The sequence below is a fragment of the Hemitrygon akajei genome, chromosome 5 (assembly GCF_048418815.1).
Source record: "Hemitrygon akajei chromosome 5, sHemAka1.3, whole genome shotgun sequence".
In the NCBI taxonomy this organism is placed as follows: domain Eukaryota; kingdom Metazoa; phylum Chordata; class Chondrichthyes; order Myliobatiformes; family Dasyatidae; genus Hemitrygon; species Hemitrygon akajei.
In genome coordinates, this window is record NC_133128.1 from 130,742,154 (window position 1) to 130,758,293 (window position 16,140).

The 16,140-nt window shown below is 45.7% G+C and overlaps 2 protein-coding genes across 5 annotated transcripts in view; one reads left to right on the plus strand and one right to left on the minus strand.

Moving 5' to 3' along the window:
• The window catches only part of LOC140728172 (bifunctional purine biosynthesis protein ATIC-like), a 50,375-nt gene extending 41,974 nt beyond the window's left edge, over positions 1-8,401 (plus strand). For all 3 annotated transcript variants that reach the window (XM_073046475.1, XM_073046476.1, XM_073046477.1), the window contains exons 14-16: positions 1,600-1,779; positions 3,143-3,298; positions 8,123-8,401. In XM_073046475.1, coding sequence (XP_072902576.1) covers positions 1,600-1,779; positions 3,143-3,298; positions 8,123-8,242 — 456 coding nt within the window. In that variant the 3' untranslated portion in view covers positions 8,243-8,401. The remainder of the gene's footprint in view (positions 1-1,599; positions 1,780-3,142; positions 3,299-8,122) is intronic.
• Positions 8,402-9,463: 1,062 nt separating this feature from the next.
• LOC140728171 (fibronectin-like) overlaps positions 9,464-16,140 on the minus strand; it is a 93,984-nt gene continuing 87,307 nt past the window's right edge. For both annotated transcript variants that reach the window (XM_073046473.1, XM_073046474.1), the window contains 4 exons: positions 13,302-13,427; positions 12,559-12,665; positions 10,925-11,014; positions 9,464-10,138 (listed from right to left, as the gene is read on the minus strand). In XM_073046473.1, the coding sequence (XP_072902574.1) occupies positions 10,070-10,138; positions 10,925-11,014; positions 12,559-12,665; positions 13,302-13,427 (392 nt within the window). In that variant the 3' untranslated portion in view covers positions 9,464-10,069. The remainder of the gene's footprint in view (positions 10,139-10,924; positions 11,015-12,558; positions 12,666-13,301; positions 13,428-16,140) is intronic.

The following is a 16,140-nucleotide window of genomic DNA, read 5'->3' on the forward strand; positions in this document are numbered from 1 at the left end:
CTCATTCCCATGATTGATGAAGGCCAGTACACTGTACGCCTTCTTAACCACAGAGTCAACCTGCGCAGCTAAGATTTTCCATGATTCTGTTAGTCCTGCCTTCCCTTGATTTTCCTGAGTCCTCCATCGTGTTTCCTCCCTGATTAGTAAGTATCCTTTCCTCCAGGGTACCCCCCCCCCCCCCCCCAACAGCCTGCTGGCCATGGATTCAGATTCCCATTCAGTTTAATTTATCACTGAATCGTATAGTGAAGTATGTCATATGCCTTAATCCAGTTATGTGCTGGAGGCAGCCCACAAGCGTCGTCACACCTTCTAGCACCAACACTGCACGTAGTCATCAGAACAACACGAGCAACAGCGACAAAAATAGAACAATTGCAATAAAAGAGCATCGAGCCCCATTTCTCCCTCCCACCCACTTGCGCACCACCGCTCCTTGGCATTCCAGTACCATTGCTCCAGTCTGATCCCGTTGCTGTCTCCCCTCCCACTGGGACCACCTTCACCAGGGCAAGAGAGGCACGACCAGCTCACTTCTGGGGTATTGGTGATATCCCAGTGTGAGCGTGGCAGATGGTATTTGCAACTTCGAAGAAGGGGATCAAACTGAACACAAGAAGTAACAAATCGTCAGCAAGGAAACAAGCCTCCTTCCTGTCTCCTACTGTTGGAGTCTGATAGTTTTCTCAAGAATGAGGCATAAAATTTGTTGCTTATGATCGTTGTAAGAACAAGGAGAAACATCAAGAGACCAAAGAAAAGACCAGACTAAAAAGTAGTCAAGGTCTTCTCACCCTCCGACTAGAGAACTAAATTCCGTTCAGAACGAGCATTAAAATGGTCAAGTAGTCTGACACTTGCTATTGTGAACTTTTAAGTTTCTAGAAAAGTACAGACCATGATTACTAGGAAGTTCACCGAGCATTTTCATGTATGTAGAACAAACTACTATCAAGAACAGGAAAACTAAACGATTAGAAAAGTAACAATTCTACACCCTGATCCAGCACCCTCCCGCTCTCCGAGCCATGCACACAGACAGTTCTTTACTTCCAGGTCAGGCCTGCAGGCTTTGACCATCAAATGCGACTTCTGGGCTTCCTTCGCCTGAGAGCTGCAGGAGTAACTGAGTGGCCCACAAGTTTGGGGGACTCGCATAGTGTGAGCTCTAACGAGGGGACATGAGGGAAGTGATTGTGTACCAAATGGCTCTTTGAAATTAAGTCTGTACTTCTGTGATGGAGGGGGCGGAGAAGTTGGAACGATTGGAAGGGGCGGAGAGAGTGGAACGATTGGAAGGGGCGGAGAGATTGGAACGATTGGAAGGGGCGGAGAGATTGGAACGATTGGAAGGGGCGGAGAGATTGGAACGATTGGAAGGGGCGGAGAGATTGGAACGAATGGAAGGGGCGGAGAGATTGGAACGATTGGAAGGGGCGGAGAGATTGGAACGATTGGAAGGGGCGGAGAGATTGGAACGAATGGAAGGGGCGGAGAGATTGGAATGATTGGAAGGGTCGGAGGTGGTGGGCATTGAGTATCTGCTGGCTTTGTAGGTACTTGTTCCCTCACTGGTTTCTCGGCTGCTCTCCACAGGTTCTGGGCATTGGTGCAGGTCAACAGTCTCGCATTCACTGCACCAGGCTGGCAGGGGACAAGACCGACCTCTGGTGGCTACGTCATCACCCAAGGGTGCTGGCCATGAAGTTCAAAGCGGGCACCAAGCGGGCTGAGATTGCCAATGCCATCGATCAATATGTGGGCGGGCTAATAGAGGTAAAGTGAAACCCGATGTCCGCGCAGTCGCCCGTCCGGGAGAGGCGGTGTTGCGGTCATCGAGCTAGAAACTCCTGGGAGCTTTGGAAGCTTGTATTCCCTGAGACTCGGAGAAAAGGCTGCCTCTGTCTGCGTGTCCTTCATGTACAAAACCCATCTGTCCTTGATCCAGTAGGTCTGTGTGAACCTGTAAATTACTGTGCCATTCCTTGCTACTTTCTGGCCCCCCATGTATTGATCCAGTTACCTCTGTAGGGTATCAGTCGATGTGTTGAACATAGCCGACTTGAGTCAACTTGGCCTTTATTTGCGATCACACTACTTAAACATATATGTGACCCACTGATTGCTAGCAGAGTCATAATTTCATTTTATTTAGACACAGCATAGTAACAAGCCTTTTCAGTCCCTCTGATTAAATCCATATGACGTTTTAGCCTACAAACTCATCCTCGTTTGGAATGTGGAGGAAACCTTGAGAGGAAATGCACATGGCTACAGGGAGAACATAGAAACTCCTTCCAGACTGAACTCAGGTTGCTGGCATTGTGATAGCTATTCTAACTGCTGCGTTACTGGGGTGCTGCCACTTCCCCAACTTATTCCTCACATTAAATCACAAGACTTAACAGCTTGACTTTAGTTACTGTGTGGCCAGACTCATAGCAACATGTTTATAGTCTTGGCAGAGTTCTGAACTCGGGGACACTCCTTGTGATGGTCTTGAACTGTCTTCCTCAGGATCTCTTCATTCTTGCCCAAGCCCAGTACTCATTCTGAAATCAATCATTTAAAGTTGTCTCTCGTCCAAAATCTGGGTGAACAAAACATCTATTTTCATTGTCAGGCTTTGAGTTCTCAGACGTTCTTATCTTGTCCATACTGTTTCCCATGGCCAGTTCGCGTAGCTAGAAAGTTTAGTCTATGCTATGCCTGCAGTAGATGGCAATCACAAACCTCTTCATTGTACAACTTAGTCCTGTGGTTCTTTGCCTCTTTCTCTCCCCACCCCCTCCCCCTACCCCACATCTGAATGTCTTGTGTGCTCCCAGAGCCTGTTGGGATACGACCTCTTGTGTCTGGCTGCGCGTGTATTAAAAAAAAATATGCTACTCGTGAATCACTTGTCACTCCATCATGACTCTGCGCCCCTTTTGTGCCGCCGGTGATGTTAATGCAGTACAGAGGCCAGCTTCTGCCAAGTGGGTTCGCGTAGAAACCAGTGTACGACTTCAGAGATAACCATTTTGTCCGGGCCGGCCAGTCGGCTTGGGTTCGGACTCGCTGGAGGCGCGGCTGGTTGCTCGGTGCGCATGTGTCATTCCCAGAGCTGATCGCGTGTTCTCTTGTGGCACCCCTCCAGGCTGCGGAGCTGCCCAAGTGGCAGGAGATGTTCGAGGAGCCTCCTGAGCTGCTGTCGGAGATCGAGCGCAGGAACTGGATCTCCAAGCTGAGAGGTGTTGCTCTGAGCTCTGATGCATTTTTCCCTTTCCGGGACAATGTTGAGCGGGCCAAGAAGGTGAGTGCTGCTCCACTGCCTTTAAATGCAGGGACACCATGTGGCATGACTGGGCTTTTAGACCATTACAGCACAGTACAGGCTCTTCAGCCTTTCATCCTACTGTAAGATCAATCTAACCCTTCCCTCCATTCTTCTATCATCCATTAAGAGTATCGTAAATGCCCTAAAGGATCTGCCTCTGCCACTGCCTGTGAGAGGGCATTCCAGGCACCCAGCACTGTGTGTGTGTAAAAGTTTAGCTGTGACGTCCCCCATGTACTCTCCTCTAATCACCTTAAAATTGTGCCCTCTTGTATTAGTCACTTCTGCCCTGGGAAAGAATCTCTGGCTGTCAACTCGATCTCTGCCTCTCATCCTACTTTGTTCCAAAGAGAAGAGAGCTCTCTTGCTCTTCCTCTCCTCGTAAGACATGCATTCTAGTCCGGGCAGTGTCCTGGTAAATCTCTGCACCCTCTCAAGCTTCCACGTTCTTCCTATAATGAGACGACCGGAACGGAACGATATTCCAAGTGTTCACAGGGTGAAAGAGGATTGATGGTACGCTTGCCAAAATGCTGGTGGTTTTCTGGTAGTGCTGAGGGTGAACCAGTCTGCAATTCCAAGCATCCTATAGCAGGTTGACACTTGGGATCAGTGTCCCTGGCAGGTACCTGCACGGACCTCCCCTGGGGCAGTGTGTGGGGTGGTAGGCAGCCTTGGGGATCTCGGTGTTCCCTGGGTCTCCATCGTATCACTGTTCGCTATCAGAGGACCTCGGGGCAGAAGACAAACCAGAAAAGTTCTAGCTAGTAAGTTGGTCAAAAAAGAAAAAAATATTCAAAATCAGCTTTATTTATCCCATGTACAGTGAAGCATTGAGTTGTTTGTGTCAAATCAGATCAGCGAGGATTGTGCTGGGCTGTGACTGGACTGGAGGATTGGGCCACAATTCTGGCAACAACGTGGCGTGCTCACGAGCCGTAACCCGTACGCCTTTGAAGTGTGGGAGGTGACTGGAGCACCCGGAGAAAAACCACACAGTCACGGGGAGCACGTACAAACGTGGCAGAATTCGAACCCATGTCTGTGGTTGTTGGCGCTGTAATCATGTCCCGCTATCCGCTATGCTATCGTTCTGGTTAGGTGGTGAGAAATGTTGGCGTTGAGGAGGACATTTGTAGAAAGTTGACGTGCAAGTTCTGCAAGTGATGGGAAGGCAAGAGGTGTTCATGCAAAGGGATTTCAGTAAAATAGAGTTGTCTTGTTTGAATTAGGATCCAGGACCCTGGTGAGACAACATCTGGAATCGTGTGGGAGGGCGGAATATACACAGGGAGTGCTGAAAAGTAATTGCTATTATAGTCACACGGGCTGAGATAGTGAAAACTGTCTGCATGCCTTCCAGACAGATCATTCCAGACACACATACGTAGAGGTAGTACAAGGTTCACTAGGCTGATTCGCACACAGAAAGACGTTTTCTCTGAGGAGAGATCAATTAGATTGGGCCTGTACTGCTTCAGTTTAAAAGTGTTAAGAGGTGGCTTCAATGAAACATACAAAATATTTGCAGGGTGCGCATGTGGAAGATGCTTCCAAGGTTGGGTATCAGAAACCAGGAGATTATCAAAGAATGTGGTTGACCATTAGAATAGTTGTAGAAGAAATTTCTATTTTCTTTGTATTCTGTACCCAGGAGGGCTGTGGAGATTCAGTCACTGTCATAGATGAAATATTGACACTATATTCCCCTCCGTAGCTGCTACCTGATCTGCTGAGTGTTCCCAGCATTTTGTCTGTGTTGCATGTTATGTGTCTTGTGTCAGTGACAAACACTGTTCATTCCAAGTTCCAGCAAATTTCAGCAAGTCTTCATCTTTTTGTGAGATGATCCCTTTTCCTAGGTCCACCAGCTAAAGAGACATTTTTTTATATTGCGATACACACTGCAAGTAGTACTCTGGTTATGTTTCCACCAGCACTCAAGAATACATGTCCTTTATGAAACAACCTCCTTGCAGTGAAGCCTTGCCTACCATTTTCCTTCTAAAATGCTTGGTTAATCTACAAGGTGTCCCCAACAAAAGGTCACCCATGTTTTACCAAGCAGCAATAGTTAAGGCATTTGAAATGTCCCTTTCTATGCCTCGCCAATGGGAAAGATTACTTGCTCGCTTTAGCCAGTATGAAATCTTGCATCCACCTTTATAGCTTTCTTTCTTTCTTGAGTCACTTACTATTGTCAAAAAAGTTGGATATTTCACACAGTCATTTAAGTCATTATTGTGCATTGCAAACAGTTCAGTTCCAAACACTAATTCCTGTGCTACCTTGTTGGTGCTAAACTTTAAAATGATCTGTTTATCTCTATCAAACTCATGAGCTGTTCATGTGATAGATCTTAATGGAACCCTTTCTGAAAATCGAAATATTCTATTTTATTTTTAATTAGAGATGACGTGTTGATCAGACTCTCTGGTCCAATGAGCCATGCTCTCCAGCTGCAAGAAAAAGTTGTGAATTCTTTCAATTGTCTGGTTCTCTTCATTAATTACTCATAAAATGTGTTGTCATCTTCATCTAAGGCAAAATAACAGACACACACTAACAACATGCAATCAATTTGTACTTTCCGTTGATACTGAGTACACCATTTAAACAATCAGTCTAGGTTTAAAAACGTATATGAATCCCTGGGGTTAATGCCTTGTACAAAAACTATTTGGAGTTGGGTGTTCCAGTCAATTTGGAGGTGTGGGTTGTAGTGGTGTCCTGCCCAATTTGGGAAAAACAGTCAGAGCCTCTTCTTCGCAAGAAACATTTGTTTAGGTGCACCATGTCTTGATCAAAACAACTTTCAGAGGACCTGAGAAGAATTGTAGAGATGCAAAGACCCAATGTTCAGTCCACAGTAAGAGAAATTGTCTGCAAATGGAACAGACTCAGTACTGTTGCTGCTCTCCCCAGGAGTGGGCATTCTGCAAAGATGGCAACTGGAGTACAACGTGCAATGGTGAAGGAGGTGAAAAAGAACCCAAGGGTAACGGCAAAAGACCTGCTAAAAGTCTTGGTTCACGTGTCCACCATAAGAAAGACACTGAACAAGAATGGTGTTTGTGGAAGGACACCACGGAGGAATCCACTGCTCTTCCAAAAAAAAAGTTGCTGCGCATCTCAAATTTGCCAAAGACTACCTGGGTGTCCCACAGCGCTTCTGGGACAATGTTCTGTGGACAGATGAGACAAAGGTTGAACTTTTTGGCAGAAATGCATATTGCGGTGTTTGGAAGGAAAAGGGTACTGCACACCAGCACCACCATCTCAACCTAACTCTGAATTATGGTGGACGGAGCATCATGGTTTGAGGCTGCTTTTCTGCCTCGGGGCCTGGACAGCTTGCAGTTGTTGAGGGAACAATGAATTCAAAATTGTATCAAGACATTTTACAGGAGAATGTCAGGGCAGTGGTCCATCACCTGAAGCTTAATAGAAGTTGGATGATGCAGTAGACAATGATCCAAAACACAACAGTAAATGGTTTAACAAGAAGGAAATTCCTGTTCTGAACTGGCCAAATCAGAGTCCCGACTTTAACCCAATTCAGATAATGTGGCATGAGCTGAAGAGGACTGTTCGTGCAACGTATCCCAGAAATAATGATGAACTGAAAGGCTCATATGGAGGAATGTTCTGAAATTCCTTCTCACCATTGTGCAAGTCTGATCAGCAGCTACAGGAAATGTTTGCTGGAGGCTATTGCTGCTGATTAAATACAAGGGTTCAGATACTTTTTCTAGCCTGGACTGTGAATGATTAAACAATGTGTTCAATAAAAGAGCACAATTGTTTTCTGTTTAGGCAGATTGTGTTTGACCATTAAATAAAGATCAGACCACATTTTATGAGTAATTAATGCAGAAAACCAGGTAATTGTAAAGGGTTCACAAACCTGGCAACGTATTTAACCTTTAGCCTAATCACAGACACGGTGGAGATGTGTTTCTACCAAAGGAGGCGTCCTTCCTTCCGCTAGTCTGCAGGTCATCCTTGGGCAGGGTGTAGCACCTGTATATCTGTCGCCTCCTACCACCCCAGTGATCAGGGACAGGTGAAGCCATGGGAGAGGGTAGGTGGTCGTGTGAGCAGCTGGTGCATCTCACAACTCCAGGTTATGCGACCACTGACGCCAGGCAGACCATCTCTGATGGGTATTGATAATGTCTGGGATCACCTGTTTTGTAAAGACACTGCCCAGAAGAAGGCAATGGCAAACAACTTTAGAAAAATTTGCCAAGAACGATCAGGGTCATGGAAAGACCACAATCACCCACGTCATACGACATAGCACAGGATGATGATGAATCACAGGCCAATTTTCAGTGACCATTTAACTAGCCGGTAACTGAGAGGAAACACCCAGGGGAGACCCATATGGTAGCGAGGAGGCAGAATGTAGGGATAGCGCTAGAATTGATGTCCGAACTCCGTCCTGAGCAGTAATAGCATCGTGCTAACCAGTACGCTACTGTGGCCCCTAATTGAGGTCTAGTCAGAGTCCTATTTTTCAGAAACGACCCTTCAGCCCACCATGCTGTACTAATCTACACTTGGCCCACTTTACCAGCACTTTGTTCATTTCCTGCTGACTTTGTGATTTCAAGTACTGGGCGAGTCCTGGACTCTACCATCCGCTCCAGTAGTGCTTTTCTGACCCCAAACTTAATCAGATCTCTTCTGAATCTCTTACCCTTCCGTTTTAAACATTTCCGTTGTTATGCAAATCTTTTATACAACTAATAACTGCAAACACGTCACTGGTTAATTTTTCTCTCCTTTCCACAGAGTGGCGTGGATTTTATCGCTGCCCCATCGGGGTCGGCAGCTGACAAGTTGGTGATAGAAGCGTGCGAGCAGCTGGGTATAACTCTGTTCCACACTAACCTCCGACTCTTCCACCATTAGGTGGTTTGCCCTCTCTTGCCTATCCCATCAGTGGCCTGCAGCAGTGTGGTGATGTTTCTGCTGCCATCTTGATGTTGGAAATTATTCTCTGAGATCAAATAGCTACCAAGTTATAAATAAAGCTGTCCAACACCTAAGCACATTGGGTTACTTTGAGAACTGGTGTCATGCAGCAGTGATTGGAGAGTTCAAAGTCTCATCTGTAGCTATTTCTTGTTATTCTTCCTCCAACTCATTCCAAGTGGGGGTATTCGGATTTATCTGTCACCTATAGTGAAATGTGTGTGTTTGTGTTAATAATCAACTCACCAAAGGATGTGACCTCCAGCCCCAGGATTCATAGCCTTAAGAGGTCCAGAATTTGCCACTCATCTTTTGTACTTGCTGACCTGGGAAGGTCAGTAGCTTCATGCCCTCTGCGCGTGTGGATTTCCGACCTGGGATTGGCCAGCCTGGGTTTACTGTTCAAACACGAGGAAATCTGCAGATGCTGGAAATTCAAGCAACACACACAAAATGCTGGTGGAACGCAGCAGGCCAGGCAGCATCTATAGGAAGAAGCACTGTCGACGTTTCGGGCTGTGACCCTTCTGGGCCCTGACAAAGGGTCTCGGCCCGAAACGTCAACAGTGCTTCTCCCTGTAGATGCTGCCTGCCTGCTGTGTTCCACCAGCATTTTGTGTGTGTTGTTTGGGTTTACTGTTGTCCATTCTCTGCTGCCACTGACCTCAGATTGTTTCCCTTCAGTGTGGTTCGCGCGGATTCTGCCCCGTGACTACATTTACTGTCCTGACCTAAACAGAAACCCCAACTCCCCTGCACTGTCCCCAGGACCTACTAAAACACAACTAATTCTGAGCCACGACCTTGACAGATATCTTAACTGGAAGAGCAATTAATCCCACTCCACCTTTGGCCAAGCTAATAGTCAGTTTTGACTACTGGGGGAAGTACCACTTGTACTCGAGCAAAGTTCTCTGGATCAGAGGTTTGCAGCAGCTGAGGCAAAAAAGGCCTGCATTGGTTTGAGAAGCAGCTAGATACAGTTACAGGAGGGTGGAACCAACAAAAGATTGGGTGAAGAGGAGTGGCAGATTATTCTCAAGGACCTGTTCTAGCACGGACTCTCTGGGCTGAATGGCTTTATATGCCGCAGGAATTGCCCTTCACCGGTTACTCTGAATTTGCCTTCCTAGCTCAGAAATACCACACTGCTCTCCGTGGTGTTTAAAAGTTTTATTAAAACAAGGTTCATCTCTCCATTGTCAGAAAAGCAGTCACTTATAAAAACAGTCACTGATCCCAGAAAATATACGAGCAAAGAATTAAATTCTTCCGGCAGCAGTTGTATCCTTGATTATTCAAGAGTATAAGAGTAAAGAAACTAACAACACTGCATTGTGGGGGGGGGGAGGGGGAAGAATACTGATAAATAACAGCTGGTTCAGTTATACAATTACAACTTTAATCACTTGACACTTGGGGAAGGGGGAGTCCTGTGGTATTTGAAGAGAAGGCAGTGTCTTTATTAGCAATCCATGTGTAGCTTATAAAGGCCCAGTCTCTTTAGTGGGTTGCTGGATGGATTTTCTTCATTGTAGTCGCAGGTTATAGGCCAACTTGTAATTTCTTCACGAGGTCTCTGGTTGCCATTGGTGCTTGCTGCTGTTCACTCACTGGTGCGGCGGTGAGGCTGTGGCAGGACAGTTTGGAGGAAGCGGAGAGGTTGAGAGTGCGAAAGCTGGGAGAGCTTAGATGGGCGGGCAAGGAACACAGCCTGGCAGCTCGTGTCCAATGCCTGCAGCTCTGCTCTCACCGTCTGCCGCCTCACTCCAAGCCCTGAGAGTCAGCCAGCACATCCCTCGGCCCACCACATTCCACCGGGCAGTGCACATACTGAGGGGGGGCGAGAGAAGGAATGATAACACACGGTTAGAAACTGGCCGCCACTCTACAGCGTTTAAATTATTGTCATATGCACAAGGAAAAGCGTCCTTGCTGCAGTATTCACACGGAAGTCAAAATTAAACAAATTGCTATTTTTTTAAACAAGGAAGAATTCAACTAGGACAAAAGAAAAAGTATTTCGTGCAAAGTGACTGTTAGAAGCTAATACTTTTACAATCCAACGGTTCTTTGGAAGACAAGAATGAGGAGCTGGGAACAAAAGAAAAGAAAGGGGAAAGCAGTCGTGGTCATCTCGTTCTCAGACTAGAGAACAAAATGCCAGTTACAACAATCAACCTATAAAACAGCCAATTCCAAGTGGTGTGACGCCTACTACTGAAAATGCAGGAGCTTCTTCAAAAACTACAGAAGCAACTATTGTATTTACTGGAAACCACTGAAAATTGTGTGTATACAGAGGGGATTTTTGATGAGAGGTATAGATAGGGTTTTTCCACTGAGGTTAGGTAAGACTAAAGATCATGGGTTAAGGGGAAAGAGGAAACATGAGGGATAACTTGCTTACCGAGGGTTAAACAAGCTTCCAACAGAGTGGTGGATTCAGGTTTAGTTTCAACATTTAAGAGTTGGATAGGTACATGGATGGGGGGGTTGTGTGGTCTGGATACAGGTCAATAGACCAGGCAGGTTAATAGTTTGGCATGGACTAGATGGGCCAAAGGGCCTGCTTCTGCACTGTAACCCTCAGACTTCTGCCCTCTGAGCTGTACTCACCCTTGGCCTGTTGGTAGTCGGCTTGGCGAAATTGCGTCCCTCTCCTGCCGCGTCAGGTGTGGGCCTTCGGCAGTTGTCACAGCGCCAGCCCTGAAAGCAAAGACGTGTGAGAGCAGCAAATGATACTTCAAACGTGTCACCGACAACTCAGGGTGCTTGGTTCAAATGGTGTGACACCACTGACCAATGGAGAGAATGGGGCATAAGGAAAGAGCTTGTGGCCAGGAGAAAGGGTGAGGTTCAGGGAGTCCAAGGCGGGAGCATTCATCTCTTTCACTTCCTTAATCACACCCTCCTGGCACAGGTGAACATCCTCACCTCCCCGTTGCAGAAAGCGAGCAGTAGGAAGTTTCAGAGCTAGTAGACACTAGTTTAAAAAACAATGACATTCAGTGTTTGAGGATAGTGAACTTGGAATCATTAACAGCTAGGTGTCAATCCTGGCCCCGCTGTGTTCCCGTCGCTATAGGCGCATTCTAGCACTGTAGGGCTCGTCCACAGCTGCTGCATGGCTGAGAATTACAGCAGAGACTCAAGGTAGGGTGTGGAGAGCAGGGTGCAGAATGCTCATATTCCCTGCTTGTTCAAATCGTGCGTTCCCATGTGTGGTGAACGACGATGAAAACGCAGGGCTCTCTGCAGCACTGCTTGCTGGAGACGAGGGTCTCCTACGAGTTCACAGAAGCATTCCCTTAAGCAGCGGTCACAACCTCAGGATTTACAGCTCATGCTGTTTTATTAGGAATGCAGCTCCCAATGTAATTTATGGTCAAAACACAATCTCACAAAAACTATATCAGTAATTTCCACATTTGCAAAAGGAATGTTTTCCAGGGATATACTGACACTTGTAAATGGGTATTTAGTGTCTTACATGTAGAAATGGTACGCCATCCATTATAATATGAAACACAATATCCAAGAATATGAAACAGGCATAATTGCAAAATCCTTACATAGATTCTAAATCGAGGAATGACCTTATTTGCTGCTCGTGTTCCCTAGATTACAAGGGCAGCTGCATTCCAAAAGAACTGCATCAGCACAAAATCTCTTTGGGTGTCCCAAGGCGCAGTAGGAATGCAAGCTCTCTCTTTAAAGTTGGAACTGTGCTTCAGCTTGACCTCCCTTACAGCAGCCTCGAACCCTCCCACCTGCCTTTCTGCCTACGATCAGCACTGCACAAGAGTTCTGCAGTTTCCTGACTGTATCGCAATCCCCGGTGCTCCTAACCAGAGAAGTATTTTTCTAAGAATTGTTTCAAGTGAAAATGGGAGTGCAGAATTTAGTTGGAACTTTTACATCCTTACTTTAAGCAAGTTGGTCTAAAACCCATTTTTCAGCCTGGATTGTGTGCTCCATCTCAGGGCTGGAGTTGGACTTGAACAGAGTGCTGTTGGAGTTGAAGTGGGGTCAATTCGTCAATGTTTTTTATCCGTTTCCTGCTTATGGTACTAGTGGGAATCACCCCCTTTGTTCTGCCCCTCTGAAATGCAAATTACCAGGCAAGGTTGGATCTGAATGAATTTCACCTTGGACCCTTTCGGTTACTGGGAGAGGACCGTGGCAAACTACTGAGGCAGATTGCAGTGGAATGGTAATCACTCGGAAGTGTGGATGTTGAACTAAAGTACCTGGTGTCCTCCTAAGCAGGTGCATGAGCAAATGGCACCCAGGTACTCCTTCTGCCACTGTTCGCCCACGTTGTACATGTTCCCTTGATCGTAACATGATGCTTCATCTGTGTAATAAACAAATACAACATTTTGACACAGTGCCACATAGCCAAGAGAGTTCAGGATGTATGCTAGATTAAAGGTTCTCCTGAATTAAGAGATGGGAGGCTGTGGGGGAGGGGGTGTCAAGGATCTCGTGTAAAGCCACAGCCTGCTTAGACTAAGTTGGTGTGAGTGGGGTGCAGTAGCTTGGATGGGTTCCTCAATTCGTAAGGCGATAGGGTCAGTAAGGCAGGCTGGGTTTCAGTGCCAGCTCCAGCTTAGTTTTTGATGTGAACATGGGGGCAGAATCAACTCTGGCAAAGTTGAAAGTGGTGGGGCAGAGGGAGACATCTGGGGCATGTGTGCAAAGTGGGAGTTCAGCCTTGCTCATGAGATACATGCAATATAACACCTGTGGTTTATGGAGTATAATGCTTTGCTTTGATCTCAATGGTGCAGATTTTAGCCATTGTCTGGGCATCTCCATGTTGAGCAGTTTCCCATCATGGCACAGGTAGGACTGGACACCCCATGCCAGAACATTTTGACCTGGGTGACCACATCCGCCGTGGGTGCACGTGATTCCTGCCACCGATTGAACCCAACGGTCAAGGGGAATCTGGTAGAAGATAGACAAGAACATTTGTCCAAGAACTTACGTGGTTCACATTTATATTCTCCCTTCCTGTTGCCCAGACAAGTGCAGCTGACCATTTGTCCATTTTCATCCCGACGATCCCATTTGTCCCCCACTTTGTAGTTGTTGCCACCATCATGACACCATTCTAGACAGGAGAGGTTGTGAAGGCAACGGTTAATCACATGACCCACGCAAGCGAATGACAATCCACAATCAGTACCCCTTTAGCAGACTATCCCTTCACTCCCACTTTGTCTTCTAGTTGACTATGGCCATGGTAGTTACACAAGGCTATTCATAGCTGCCTAATCAGCACAAGCAACCAAATTTAGGAATAATTATGCATCGTTTGAACAAAATGTGGAGCAGGAGAGCGACCAGTACTGACAGTAATATCCAATTGGCTGCCTCAAGTCTCCTGGGCTCAATCCCAGAATGGGCCATTGTACTCTGTGCAATAATGGGTGCACAAAATAGTCTGTCTGACCAGAACAACTTCAAGGGAGGCTGTTTTAATATCCTCATCGGTCATTAAACTAGTTCCACTCCCCTTGCTTTTCTTTTGTGGTAATGCCATCTCTTCAATGAATTTAATCCAATTTCCTTCTGATGTCCTGATTGATGAATGTACCATTATACTGGATCACAAAAATATCCACCACAGTTGATTTAGTTTGCTTTTGAATTGGTTTGGGACTCTCGCCAGTGGAAACTGTCCATTCATTGAAGCCAGGCAGACTAAAACAGCTCTGGTACGTCTCCCACCCCTTCTTAACCTCATTGCTCATACTAAATCTGCACTTCCTCTGTTCCTTAGGTGTAACGACACAATACCCCATCTGAGGGCAAATCACTAATGTGGAAAGGTTCAGTGTAACCTTCACGAACCCCGGGTAAATTTTACAAATTCTAAAAGCCACTGACAGTCACTCAACAGACTTATGTAACTGCCCTTGTAAAAAGCAACATATTTTAAGATGCAATTCAATACATGTCCTCAGACTCGAGACAAGGTAGTTCACGTGTATCCTGAATTCCAGCTGGAGTTCATTCCAGAACAGTGTGTAGTGATAGATTTTGGAGGCAGAGTACAGGACTCTTAGTAGAAGGGATTGTGGCATCCACATTCATCGATCCCTCAAAGTCGCTGCGCAAGATAGAACAGGAGCAATGATATGGGATAATGAGAGGGAAAAGACATGTCAAAGGGGCAATGAAATGATAGTGATGGGGGATTTCAATAGGCAGGTAGGTTGGGAAAATCAGGCTGGTGCTGAATCCCCAGAGAGAAAATTTGTAGAATGCCTACTAGATGGGTTTTTAGAGCAGCTTGTGGTTCAGCCCACTAGGGGACTGGGCATTGTATAATGAAACCGGATCTGATTATGGAGCTTAAGGCAAAGGAATCCCTAGGGGGGTAGTGATCTTAATATGATAGAATTCACCCTGCAGTTTGTGAGGGAGAAGCTAAAGCAGAAGTATCGGTATTATAGACGAGTAAAGGGGATTACAGAAGCATGAGTGAGGAACTGGCCAAAGTTGATTGGAAGGGATGACAGCAGAACAGCAATAGCTGAGATTTCTGGGAACAATTCAGAAGACACAGGATAGATACGCCTCACAGATGTTTTCTAAAGAGAGGATGACGCAACCACGTGTATCAAGGGAAATCAAAGAAAACACAAAAGCAAAAGAGAGGGCATATAATAGAGCAAAAGTAGTGGGAAGTTAGAGAATTGAGAAGGCAACTAATAAAGCCATAAGGAGGAAAAAGATGGAATATGAAGGTAAGCTGGCCAGTAATATCAAAGAGAAAACCAAGAGGTAGTTTCAGATATGAAGAGTAAAAGAGAGGCGAGAGGGCCACTGGAAAAACATGCTGGGGAGGTTCTAATGGTGGACAAACTGAATAAATAGTTTGCAACAGTCTTCTGGAAGACACTAGCAGTATGCTGGATATTTGAGAAGTGACTGCAGTTGCTATCACTAGGGTGCTTGGGAAACTGAAAGGTCTGAAGGTAGAATGGGAAACTGCAAATCTCACTCCACTCTTCAAGAAGAGAGGGAGGCAGAAGGAAGGAAGGAAACTATAAGCCAGTTAACCTGACATCAGTGTTGGGAGTCAACCATCAAGGATGAGGTCTCAGGATATTTGGAGGCACATGATTTAAAAAAAGGCCAAATTTAGCATGGTTTCCTTAGAAAATCTTGCTTGACAAATCTGTTGGAATTCTTTGAGGAAATACCAAGCAGGATAGACAAAGGAGAATTGGTGGATGTGTGTACTTGGATTTTCAGAAGGCCTTTGGCAAGGTGCCGCACATAAGGCTGTTTAACAAGGTAAGAGCCCATGGTGTTACAGGAAAGATACTAGCATGGATAGACGATTCATTGATTGGCTGGAGGCAAAGAGTGGGAATAAAGGGAACCTTTTCTGATTGGGTGCCACAGGGGTCGATATTGGGATAATTTCTTTTTATGTTCTATGTCAATAATTTGAATGATAGAATTGATGGCTTTGTGATCAAGTTTGCAGATGGTACAAAGATAGGTGGAGGGGGCAGGTATAGTGCCTTGAAGAAGTATCCAGTCCCCACAACTATTTTCAGATTTTACTATCTCATTTTCTAAATATAAAATATATTAAAGTAGGATTTTTGAGCAAATCTATAAAATGTGTATCATGACAAATCAAAAGAAAAATTCCAAAACCTGTCAACAATTTACTACAAATTAAAAACCAGAATTGTGAGTGCAAAAAGTATTCATCTCTTTTGTAGTTGCTACGCCGACCTTCCTCAGGTGCAATACTATATATTATCTTACCAACTAAATATGAAACCACAGCCCCTCTAAAC